The 13,241-nt window shown below is 39.5% G+C and overlaps 2 protein-coding genes across 4 annotated transcripts in view; one reads left to right on the top strand and one right to left on the bottom strand.

Annotated features, from left to right (window-relative positions):
* Positions 1-13,241, bottom strand: part of IQGAP2 (IQ motif containing GTPase activating protein 2) — a 290,309-nt gene that overhangs the window by 76,642 nt on the left and 200,426 nt on the right. For both annotated transcript variants that reach the window (XM_082375039.1, XM_082375038.1), the window contains exon 14: positions 644-734. In XM_082375039.1, coding sequence (XP_082231165.1) covers positions 644-734 — 91 coding nt within the window. The remainder of the gene's footprint in view (positions 1-643; positions 735-13,241) is intronic.
* On the top strand, positions 970-11,270 carry F2RL2 (coagulation factor II thrombin receptor like 2). 2 transcript variants are annotated; one of them, XM_082378149.1, is made up of 2 exons: positions 970-4,452; positions 8,717-11,270. In XM_082378149.1, exons 1-2 carry the CDS (start codon positions 4,209-4,211, stop codon positions 9,787-9,789), a joined length of 1,317 nt encoding a protein of 438 aa, XP_082234275.1. In that variant the 5' UTR covers positions 970-4,208; the 3' UTR covers positions 9,790-11,270. The 2 variants fall into 2 exon arrangements, with proteins under 2 accessions (XP_082234275.1, XP_082234276.1); XM_082378150.1 differs by lacking the exon at positions 970-4,452 and adding an exon at positions 4,492-6,565.

Raw genomic sequence — 13,241 nt, 5'->3', positions numbered from 1 at the left:
CGATTAAGTGCTGTCCCCTGGCCTCTACCAGCCTGACCTACAGATTTTGGACTTGCCAGCCTCTCCACAATTGCATGAGGCTATTTCTTAAAATAAATCTCCCTCTTTCTTTCTATATATATATATATATATATATATATATATGTGTGTGTGTGTATAGGTAGGTAGATAGCACACATACTACATACTTTCCAGAGAAACAGAATATATATATATACGTAATTCTGTTTTTTCTAGAGAAAAAAAATGTATGTTGCTCTGTTTTTTGAAAACCCTGACTACTGCAATGGAAGGCATTTAATAAGCAGAAACCGCCTAGTTTTCTAAGGATCAAGATAAAAAAGGACTTGATTACACTACAAATTTAAGAGTTGAGAAATTATTTTTTGCTTTCTGGATTTTGTTCAGCAACAATCTCAGATTTTGCTGGAGATAGTACCTAACCGCTAAAAACAGTACAACCGACCAATCTTATTTTTGTATAAATATGCATTCAAGAATTAAAATTGGTAAGAGAGTCCATATCTTTTCAGATATTAAAAATGGTCTACTTTAAAAAAATTAGGAATTAAAATAAAAATTGAGGGGCATAACCAGATGCAAGCAAGGCAAGTTTGGCCAGCAGAAGGAGGTGAGGGCTTACATTGTTTTGCTTTGTCCATGTCCTTGTTGGCCTCATTGACCGCATGCTGTATCTCATCCAGCCAAAGAATTTTAGAAGCACTTTGAGGGTCCTGAGGATATGGTCACAGAATAAAAGAAAGAACAGTGAATGAGGATGAAACAGAATTAATAACGTCTTTTTAGGAGCCACTTTATTAAAATCTTCACAAACTCTTACTTAGCAACTATCCAGCACAGCCACAAACTGTACAAGCTACTGATGAAACAGACTCCCAACTGGACCACTTCTCCCTTCTCCACGGCCACCCCTTTAGTCCAGTCCCCCCTCATCTCTCACTGGACAGCTGCTTCGATCTCCTACTTGCTTTCATTGTTTCCAAGTTTGCCTTTCACCACAGTGGTCCCCTACAGAGAACCAGATGATCTCTCCAAAAGGGACGGATCATCACGCCACTCCTCTACTTAAACTCCTTTAGAAGGTTTTCCCCAGCAGTTTGAAGGAAACAACACTCCCTTCCCATGAACTGTGGGGATCTGATGATCTGGCCCTGCCGACCCCTCTGGCTTTACCTCACTCTTCTCTACTCACTGTTTCAGACTTTCACACCAGCCTCCTTCAGATCACATCATTCTACCCCAGCTGCACGGCTGTTGGTTTTGTTTTATCATTCAGGCCTTAATTCAAATGGCACCTCTTCCAAAAAAGCCTTCTCTGGTTACCTTAGTCAATCAAATACTCTCTCCCCCAATCACTCAGTAACTGTGGTTTCCAAGGTGGCCCAGGGTGCCGTGGAAATACTTTCAATTTGTGGGAAACAATGATACTTGAATTTTATCAGACACAGGGACAAATATAAGAACAAAAATATCCAAAGAGAAACATGGTGATGGGCTTCAAGGAGCTAACAGTTTAGCAGGAGAGACAGATGCATCAAAAAATTATAATTATTGGATAAACAACAAGGTCCTACTGTATAGCACAGGGAACTATATTCAATATCCTGTAATAAACCATAATGGAAAAGAAAAAATACATAATTATAATACAATGTGATCAGAGCAATATTACCTGTAGATACACAATCTAGAAATAGCCAAGAAGAGATTAATTTATACTAGGAGTGATGAGTTGCAGGGGGAGAAAAGACCAAGTAGTTAAGTATAGCTTCAGAAAGGAAGTGGTAGCAGCAATAAAAAGGTATTGAGTTATCTTTACTAGTTTTTACTTTTGGGTTGATTCTGATGATCTTACTCCAAATGTGGTGCTGATATAATGTAATTAAATAGGACTTTCAGACAGCAACTGCGTTTCATATAAACTTGTCTAAGATTACAAGTAAATTTTGTTAGCAGTAGAAATTAAATATTTTCAGAGAAGATGAGGCATTTCATTTTAAAAAGTGGGAGCATTAGCCTATTTGTAGGAGTAAGTGTCATGTACTAGAGCCGGAAGCAAGACCGTGAATGAAGAGAAGGTAGGTCACTGGACCCATGGAGAACCAGCTCCATCATTTAGGACTCAAGAAGGATGGGGGGCAGGAAGGAGAAATAACATTCACCAGCTTCTTTGGCAGGCTTCAACCCCATTTCCCGCAGAGGCTAAGAGGAGATGATATATGTGGAAAGGGCTCTGAAAATGAGACAAAATATCTGCTATTTCATCCTGTAACCTCCAGACTAATGAAGACCATTGAGGAAGGCTTGGTTCCTGCTTCCATAATCACCTTTAGCTAGATCTGCCACATGGGAACCATCAGCTAATAAGAGTTTCCATTTTTTGGGAGAATGGATGTGGAAGGTTCAAACAGGAAGCAAGATGGGAAGTTGAAAACTAGAAGAGGAATGAAGAGACGGGAATAGAAAGTATTTTTTTCTCTGCTTCTAAGCCAGAGAGAACCCAACCACTCCCCAAGGTATAGCCTAAAAACTAAGCTCCATACAAGTTCATTTCTGTCTTTCTCAGGTTGTTTTTGAAGGGTATTTACCAAATTCCTTCATAACTTATCAGTGTAGAAGATGTACCGTACAAACTTTTACCCAGATGCGAAGGAAGTTACAATCCCACTTCAAAGCTGAAAGTATGAGTTTTGTAAGCTAAATCCAAGAGAGACTTTGCAAATCAAAAGAATTTAAGTCAACAGTTTAAATCATGACCCACTGACGTAAAGGTTGCTAGAATTAAATGTAAAACCAAGAGTAAAAACTGAATCCTACCAGTGTAAGGTCTCCCTTACAACTGCTCACAAGAAGACTGGAAATAGGACATTTACAGGATGGCCGTGACTCTACCTCCAGCTAAACATCCAGGTTCAACATATGGGTTACAGACTATTTAAGTCAACAGAAAGTAGGCCATCTGAAAATCAAGTAATAAATTCCTGAATTTAGATGACTCCTAGAAAATTTTAAATAAAAAAGTAACTTCTCTTCAATATTTTGTGGTTTTTGGTTATTATTTCTGCAATAAAATAGCATTCTATCTCAGTTTGTGCTACCATATATTATTTGGTTGAAGTATTAAACACGGATTTTTGATTGTAAAATTCTTGGTGTGATAACATACAACCAAGATGTGAAAAGTTTACACAGATCCATTTCCTCCCACCTTATTCCTTAACCTTAAATCTTGTGAAATTTGCATTTTCTGATTCTTGCTGCATTTTTATAGTCAACAGGCTATTGGGTTGTCTGGCTTAGCATTTAAGTTTTCTTAATCATAGGAAAATTTGTTATAATGCAGTTTTTTTTTTACTACATATTAAATTATATCCTGCAGAATATAACTACACATACAAGCTTACATGTTAAACAACTATGTGAACGTGTTTAACATTACTGAGTTGAACACTTCATAAGTGTTAAGATGGTAAATTTTATGTTATGTACATTTTACCACAGTTAAGAAAAAAAGCTGACTGTAAACCTGCTCACCAATACCCATGGGATAAAGGCAGTCCTCTGTGTTTTAATGTTGTATTACGATTTTAGTTTAATCAAACAGTGTTTTTGGGCGGGGGTTCCTAGTTATCTGACCCTATTGAATTATTGAATGGCTTAGAATATGTTTAGCTGTGGCAAAACAAAACACAATGAAACCAAGTTTTGGCCAAGCATTGATGACAAATTCAGACTAATGTGACACTGAAGGAGAATTTTCAAAGTAATCAAGAGCTTAAAACAATCTTAACTTCTTAAAAAAAAGTTTGCTTTCCATGATTCATTTAGTTTACAATTACATAATGAGTTTAAGAATTAAGATTTAAAATAGCTCGAAGGATAAAGGAAAGGATAATTTCTGACAGCTCAATTACTAAGTAGAAATGACACTCTAGAACTTCATTTTTAAACTGGGTAAAGATGAGATACGGGACAGATTCAAATCTAACTGCTGCTCAGCATCTGTTTCCAGCTACTTCTGTCAAGGACTGTTCTTAATGGCATTCATTCAATGCACATAAATTCACTGTGTGGGAATTACAGCTTCTCTCCAGAATGGACTATGAAGGGTAGGGAGGAGTTAGTGACTTTCTCCGGGGATAACGTAACATGCTCAGAGGCTCAGGCTGAGTCATGCACACTGAAACATGAGTGCTGTCACACCCTTTCCCTGCAGAGGACCCTGGCAAGCTTCCTGTCTGCAGAGCACAAGAGAACACGCTTCTACAGAGAGAACCAGGTTTCCAATTGGTGCCAACACATGGAACCAAAGTGAAACCATACTCCCTAATTTTAAACATTTGAGAAACGGGGCTCAGATCATCAAGATGAAAGCTGTCATCTTTGTAGCTGTTGGAACACTGCTTCTGTCACCTGCTTCCTGTCAAAGTGGTAAGCTCTTTTCTTATGGGGTAGAGTGGGAAGGCTGGTTCATGTCCCAAGAGTCAACTGAATCTAATCTCTTTTACATTTCACACAAATTGCACTGCCAAAGGCAGAGTTTGATCTTAGTTATTAAAAGGTGGAATCATGGACGTGAAGAGATATAGTCTGTTCACTATTCCAATCTTGTCAAAGACTAAGTGTTCTCTGCTGATATTTAAAATTTTGTGGCATAGTCAAGATGTTAGATCTCTACAATTAAGTCAAGAATCAGTTTTCTTTAAAAGTTTTTGATTTTCTAAGAATTTCCTCTGATTTGGCAAAGATAACATTTTTTTAAGAGATTTAAAAAATCCTATGTTTATACCTCCTGGTGAGCCACAAATGGGGGAAACGAGAATACTCCCTGATAGACGGAGTGGTCTGCTTTCAGTAATCAGTTATGCTAATGAATTTGTGCTTCCCAAAAGAAATATGTGTTTCCTATTTCACTCAATACAATGTTAGCCTGTAACCTCCTGCTTGCTCTAAAAGTAATCAATTTGGATAGGGGTATCCACAACCCCCTTACTGTTGGGGTCCTACCCCAGCCAACATTTTAGGAACAGGAGAGCTGAAGGGAAGAAATGACAATGGGGGGGGGGGCGGAATAAAAATTTAAAAAGCCAAGGCTCTATAAAGGAATGCTGCTTACACTGATAGTTGGAATGACTAAGGTGGCTGAAGGACAGCGCTGAGAGAACCAGCAGAGAGCAGTAGCTTGTGTGAGATTTACAGATGACTGAGTGCTCTTTCCAGGAGTGGATGAACCAAAATGAAGCAGAAGAGCAAAAGAAAGGGGTTTGGGGAGGTGGTTCCTTCAAGGTGCTGGTGGGGTTTGGTGGACGTGAAAAGGGGGGAATTTAAAAGGTGACAAAGTAATGGGATAGCGGGGGAGTGGGGGAGATCAATTAGGAGCTTGGGATTAACATATACACACTCCTATATATAATATAGGTAAACAACAAGGACCTACTGTATAGCATGGGGAACTATACTCAGTATCTTATAACAACCTATAATGGAAAAGAATCTGAAAGAGAATATATATAAAATATATATTTTATGTATATAAAACAATCACTTCACTGTACACTTAAAACTAACACAACACTGTAAATTAACTATACTTCAGTTTAAAAAATTATTTTTAAGAAAAGGTGACAAAGTGAAAGGCAGTGAATTTGCTTTCGTCAGTAGGGGTTGGGGAGAAATGTGAAGGACGACCCCGTTATTTAGTGGCTGAAGTCTGTTCCCTTTGGGGATCAGTCCCTCTCCAAGGCCTTTTCTCAGGTTGAAAAACATTTCAGAAACATCATGCCAAATAAACCTGCATAAAAAACTCAAATAAATGACAAAATATATATGTAATTTAACAAGTACTATTTCTTAAGGAAAACTAGGCCCTAAGGAATAAAAGAGCCAGAATTCTCATGGAAATGGAATCAAGGCTTGTTCACAGAGTCACTGTTTAACATGTTTTCAGGCATGATGTCTTGCTCAATCGCTGGAATTTTCTGAACAGTGACAAACACTATGGTTTCAACAGCTCTCTTATCAGATCCTGAAGGGACATAACTCGTATAGCATGTTTTTCAGCCCACATTTTTCAGCTTTGTGCCTGTCTGGAAAGGCACTTCTCTGTGGGTGATGTCAGATGCAAGGATTTTCCAAAATGCCAAAGTGCGCAGCAGGATTTGAGCGGCTGTACTCGAGTATCACACAACATGCCTTCTAAGTTCACATCTACACACTGGCACAGAAGAATGCCACTTCCCCGATTTCTCTCCCCTTTTCTCTAATCTTTCTTCCCTTAAGGACACCTGACCACCCCCTCATCCTTGCTTGTTCAGCGACACTCTCCCTCTGCGTTACACCCCAGATTCAGTTTGTGCAATCTCCAGGTTCTGAGGGAGGCTTCAATTTCACCCGGGAGTGAACTGGTAGAGATGAAAGCAGGAAGAGAAACTGGCTTTGAATGAGAGCCAGGTTACTAAATACTAACCTCAAGGATTCAACATGCAGGAATTCAGAGCTCGTGTGAAAAGAGGTAACTGGCAGAGCAATGGCATTTTAAATCGATGTAAGTATTAGGTTTATATTCAGCATAAAAGCTCATCCTAAGGTAACATTAGAAATGTGAGAGAATCCACTTTCTCTACATGTCAAGGATTAACTTACGGAAAACTACACAGTGAAAAGTAGGTCTGAGTGTTAAGGTTTATTTTGTCTTTGAAATTACTCTTTCATGAATTACGATTATTAGTATCAACATGCCAGTAAGAGCCAAATATTCATAGTATGTAATTTGTTTCTATCCTCTTTTTCTTTTTTCTCATTTCCAACTTCTGGAATCATTTTATCAATTTCCTCTTCTGATTTTTCTTCCTTTGTCTCCTTTCCCCTTAAAATCTGGCATTTCCCCTCAAGTCTGCCTTTGGGTTCTTTCTTTTCAATCTCTCCCTAGGGCATTCAAGCACTAAATCAAAGTATGGTCTCCACGCAGACTAAAAAAACCCATAACTCTCATTTGGGCTCCTGAGATTTTGGACTCCACATTTAAGTCTTCTAACCTGTCATGGGACATTTTACATTCTAATATTGCACCAGCAATTCAAACTCAGGAATACTCAAAACTAAGATCTTAGCTTCTCCCTGTGTTGCACCCTCAGTCCCCTGCCCCGTCCCATGTTCCACCCATCTCTCCTCCAAGACATCCAGAATACAAACCTCCCAGTCACTTCTGCTTCCTGCTTCTCCTGCACCGTTTCCAGAGCCAGTCAGAGCCAAGTCCCGCTGAGCCTCTGTTATAGAGTCTCACGTGTTCATCTTTACCTCTCCAATGCCATTGCTCTAGCTCTGTAACCCACCAACTTGAGTTTAAAATGACTACAGTAGCCTCCAAATCAGACCCCCTTGCCTCTAATTTCTTACCTTTTTAGCCTATTCTCTACATTGTCATCAAAGTCATCTTAAACACAAATCAAATCATGATTATATTAGTTTCCTATTGCTGCTGTAACAAATTTCCACTACCTTAGTGGCTTAAAACACAGATTTTTTGTATTTCTGAAGGTCACAGGTCCTAAAATCGAGGTGTCAGCAAGGAGGTTCCAGGGGAGAATCTGTTTTCTTGCTCTGGTCAGCCTCTAGAAGCATGTGCATTCTTTGGCTCGTGGCTCCTTCTTCGACCTTCAAAGCCGGCAGCATAGCATTTTCCAGTATCTCCAACTTTGACCCTTTTCCTCCTCCTGTTATAAGGAGTCTTATGATTACATTTGGCCCACTGACCAATCCAGGATACTCATTCCATCTCAAGACCCTGAAGCACATCTGCAAAAGGCCCTTTTGCCATAGAAGGTAACATATTTACAGGTTCTAGGCATTAGCAGATGGAAACTTTGGGGAGCCATCATGCTGCCTACCTCAACGGCCATTCCTCTGTTCATCATTTTGTCTGTGTACAACTCCAGCATCTGTGAATGCGCACATGATTTCTTAGTACAGTTTACAGGCCCTTCAGAGATTTGGCTGTAACCTACTCTTTCAACTTCATCTCTCAGATGCACCTTATTTGCATATGACTGTGTTTTTGTGCATCTTCTCCATTAGTCTGAGAGTTGAAGACAGGGATGGCGTTGATTTAAAACTGGGTATCACTGGCATATAAACATGCAATAAACATTTGCTGAATCAACTCATCTGATATTTCCAGATCCCATGTCAGCCTACACAACGCCTTTGCCCATTCATCACCTACCAGAATCTCATTCTTCTATTAAATTCCACCTCTTTATGAACCTTGCTCATCTTCGCTCATGTTGATCTTTTCCTTGACACTTTGCTCAAACATCTAAATCTACTGACTCTCGTCTGAAGAGTGTATAATCTATACAGTCTATACAGTTTATAATCAATATGATGTTAGCCTATAATGGTCTGAGGTGCTATTTTTGTTTCCTCTTATAGTATCAATATTACAAACTCCTTACATACAAGGAGTTGTCATCTAGTTTGGGTTCCTGCATGGGTTAGCATGCTGCCGGGGCATATGATATACACTAAATGCATTCCTGTTAACTACCTGATCTATAATGATTTTTTAAAATAAAAATGACCCTAAATTCTACCATTACAGAAATTATGTAGCATGAGACATCTAGTTTTATTGTCTCCTGAACCACAGATATGACTCAGCAACAAATCATATGTTAATATTTCTTTTCAATTACAGGCATGGAAGGTGATACAGACAACTTGGCAAAGCCAACCTTACCCATTAAGACCTTCCGTGGAGCTCCCCCGAATTCTTTTGAAGAGTTCCCCCTTTCTGCCATAGAAGGCTGGACAGGAACCACCACAACTGTAAAAATTAAGTGCCCTGAAGAAAGTGTTTCAAATCTCCATGTGAATAATGCTACCATGAGGTACCTGAGCAGCTCTTTAAGTACCAGACTGATACCTGCCATCTACATCCTGGTGTTTGTAGTAGGTGTGCCAGCCAACGTGGTGACCCTGTGGATGCTCTTCTTCAGGACCAGATCCATCCGTATGAACATCTTCTACGCCAACCTGGCCATTGCAGACTTTCTTTTTTGCGTTACACTGCCCTTTAGAATAGCATACCATCTCAATGGGAACAACTGGGTATTTGGAGAGGTCATGTGCCGGGCCACCACAGTCATCTTCTACGGCAACATGTACTGTTCCATTCTGCTCCTCGCCTGCATCAGTATCAACCGCTACCTGGCCATTGTCCATCCTTTCACTTACCGGGGACTGCCCAAGCGCACCTATGCCTTGCTAACGTGTGGATTGGTGTGGACAACGGTTTTCTTATATATGCTGCCATTTTTCATTCTGAAGCAGGAGTACTATCTTGTCCAGCAGGACATCACCACCTGCCATGATGTCCACAACACATGCGAGTCCTCGTCTCCCTTCCAACTCTACTACTTCATCTCCTTGGCATTCTTTGGATTCTTAATTCCATTTCTGGTCATCATCTACTGCTACACAGCCATCATTTGGACGCTTAATGCAAAAGATCGTAGGTGGTTGTGGTATGTTAAGGCGAGTCTCCTCATTCTTGTGATTTTTACCATTTGCTTTGCTCCAAGCAACATCATACTCATTATTCACCACGCAAACTACTACTACAACAATGCCGATGGCTTATACTTCATCTATCTCATAGCTTTGTGCCTTGGTAGCTTGAATAGTTGCCTAGATCCATTCCTTTATTTTCTCATGTCAAAAATCACAGATCACTCCACGGCTTACCTTACAATGGTGAAATCATCTTAGAGAACAAGGAAAGCTATGTGTGAAAACATACACTCTTGGGATAACATATGTATACTGCAAGGACCTCTATTCTCTAGCTCCATTTGTGAGCCCTAAGAAATGGTGTTTCAAAATAAAACATTACATAAACAGTAACTTAAAAAAAACCCTATCAGTATTTTAAGAATGAAAATTCAGGAGAAAAAGGTATCTCTATCTGCCTGACTGGTACTTCAAGTTCTTTAAATCTCCATCTTCCCTACTTCTAAGAGGTTTCTATTCTAGATGATCTGGAGGAGGAGGATGGAACGGGGGGCAAGGGTGCAGCATGGGGGGAGCTAAGATCTCAGTTTTAGTGTCTGGGGTCATTTGTAATTCTTCTGCCTCCTTCAGTTCTCATGCTGGTCACTGCCTCATCAGCTGATTCTATGTGTGTAATGTCTCTCAGTAGGGTCCGTTATCCTAGCCCCACCTTTGCTTTCTAACCGTTCGTCACTGCCAGCCTATCCTCCACTTCTCAGGCCACTGCCAGATTAATCATCCTCAAATACCAGTTTGAATACATCACTCAAAACCCCCAGTTCAGAAACCTCCATTGACCATTCACTGCTTTGGAATTATAAACCTTTAGCTTAGCATTCAGGCTAACACTAACTTTATTTCCCAAAAAACCTGGCATGTGATCTAGGCACCTGCTGAGCTTCTTGCTTTGCTGTGATCTAGACTTCTCCTCACTTTGCCCCTGCCACTAACCGGGAAGCTATTTCTAATATGTTTGCCTTAATTCTTCCCAACACTCAAAGTCCTCAAAGGACCATTCTTCCCTGACTCTCTAGCCAGAGTTCATTTTTCTCACCTGAACCTTCAAAGCATTTTTTGGTATTTTTATTATGGCATTTATATAGGGCTCATTTATATACAAATATTAATTCCATAAGCACTTATTAAGCACCATGTGTAGTAGAGAAGGGGCCTGTCCTCTTCCTTAAGCTTCTTGTAGCAATGCCAGGCCCAAGTCTTCCCAGGGTCTGTGGAGACAGGCTCCATGCTTTGCACATCATGTGGCTGAATGAATGAAAGAATAAAATCCCAAAGCATCTAAACAGCATGAAAGCCAATTAAATTCATACTGAAAAGGCAAAGTATTCCGTATGACATGGCACATTATTTTTGGTTGGCTATATTAAAAAAAAAAAAAAGAAAGAAAGAAAGCTAAGGATATATTCATGAGGTCATTTATAAATTTAAAATAATGACTCCATTATTTTTGTCCTTATACCTAGTTTTTAATGGGGAAATGGGGAAATTTTGTTATAAATGCCCAGTACATTCCTGTAGGGAAGTGACTATATTTCCCTTAGTTTAGAGATTAGACAGAAGGTGGAATATCAGTGGTTAAGGGCATGAAGGACTGTGAGATGAATTTTCAAGTCTGTAGGAATGTGCATTGACCATATACTTTGTAGTGCCTATCAAAACAATAAAAAAACATTTTAAATGCCTATTTTTGAGTGTGCAGAGTTTCCTATTTCATTGGACTCAGATTAAAAAAATGCAAAAATGCACATGAAGGCCATTTACAGTATCTGTGTGGTTATGTGAAGAGTAAAAATAAACACTAAAGCAAAGCAAGAAAAACTAGTCAAGTAAGTTTCAAGATGCCCAAAACTTCAATGGAAGAAACTGGTTTCTGCAAACAAAGTCATAAACTGTAACACAGTTTTACCTATAGAAAAAATACGACACTATTCACCTGTTAAAAGCACACTTAATTTTTATGCAGTAAATATGCATGCAGGAAAAGAGAACTTTGGGGGTGTATAATTCATATACCTTCCAAAATTCTAAAGCAAAGCCTTCAATTTAAAAATAGCTCACATGTAGAGAATGGACTTGAGAACACGGGGATGGGGAAGGGTAAGCTGGGAGGAAGTGAGAGAGTGGCACGGACATATATACACTACCAAGTGTAAAATAGATAGCTAGTGGGAAGCAGCCACATAGCACAGGGAGATCAGCTTGGTGCTTTGTGACCACCTAGAGGGGTGGGATAGGGAGGGTGGGAGGGAGACGCAAGAGGGAGGAGATATGGGGATATATGTATATGTATAGCTGATTCACTTTGTTATACAGCAGAAACTAACACGCCATTGTAAAGCAATTATACTCCAAAAAAGATGTTAAAAAAATAAAAAAATTAAAAAACAAAAAATAGCTGACAATTCACTGCCTCTAGTGAATACACCTAGAAAGTGTGCTCTCTGTTAAGTGTATGCCAACATGCCCACTACTCAGCCTTTCCTCTCAAGAGATGGAAGGAATTTGGTGCCTACACAAGGTTATACTTGAAAGACTGTTAACGAGGAACAAGAATTCTCACCAACTTACACCACTGTCCTCAATCTTGGATAAAACTGAGCATTCTATTAAGATGTTATCCATCGTGACTTTTAATGGCTGTATACTTTGGCACAAGCTTTACTTTATATTGACAATACCAATAATGTAATTTTCTTCTATTATTTTCCAAGGCTAGACCTCTGGAAAGCAAAGCACAGAAACAGCCCCATAAAAACAACTGAAAATTTCCAGGTATCACAACAGCAGAGGTTAAAAAGCAAATAGAGACCCCACCAAATAACAGAATCAGATTTTTTTCCAGGGAAAGAGAATGGGCTGAGAAAACAAAGTTTCAAAATTAATGGGCAGAGAAAGAGAATCTGTGTTTAAAATCGGCAACTTAACCAAACCAGACTCATTGCTTACTGCAATGTTTTTAATCCCTTAATTATTGTCAGTGTAGTTCACGCTCCTAATTTTATAGGCCAAAAGTGGTTTAATGCCTGAGCTCTAACTCAGATCCCTAGGCTCATATTCCCTGCTCTAATTACACTATTAAAGAACTGCTTTCACACTTAGGAAGGATGCCCAACAGACAGGAGGCACAGCATGGACACCAGCAAGGCTTCTGAGTGCCCTGGAGAGGTGCTGTGGAATTCCATCTTCACCTAGAGCCCTTAGATTGGGACGCTCAGGAGGGGACCTCCACTGCTTGCCCATAAAAGGTCTGTGGAGTTAGTTTCACCTTAACGACAAACACCCATGTGGCTGTTGGCAGAGAGGAACCCAGGTCTTTCTCTATCCTGCGCCCAGAAGATCCCAACTTGTGAACAGAGTAAAGTAAACCTGTGTCGAGTAAACACCTTGTGACAAAGACATCACTCACCACCCACTGACCTGTGTGGCAGCCAGAAGTGCCCACAAAAATACTAGCTACAATATTTCAGCACTTTTTTGGGGTGACAAGCTCCACGTCAAATGCTCTACACTTATACATACACACCTTATAATCAATGTAATTATATGTTAATATGTAAAAATATAAATATATATTACTCCTTTATTATATTATGTAATCATTTAAGCCTCACCGTAATCCTATAAGGTAGGTACTATTATTCTCATTTTACACA

The sequence above is a fragment of the Balaenoptera borealis genome, assembly GCF_965194805.1.
Source record: "Balaenoptera borealis genome assembly, chromosome: 2".
NCBI lineage: Eukaryota > Metazoa > Chordata > Mammalia > Artiodactyla > Balaenopteridae > Balaenoptera > Balaenoptera borealis.
The sequence above is the reverse complement of the archived record's forward strand: the minus strand, read 5'-3'. Positions and strand labels throughout refer to the sequence as shown.

Coding starts and splice junctions, on each gene's coding strand:
- F2RL2 (XM_082378149.1), top strand. CDS start 4,209: ATGAGTGCTGTCACACCCTTTCCCTGCAGAGGACCCTGGCAAGCTTCC. Junction 4,453..8,716: donor ACCTGCTTCCTGTCAAAGTG/GTAAGCTCTTTT, acceptor TTTCAATTACAG/GCATGGAAGGTGATACAGAC.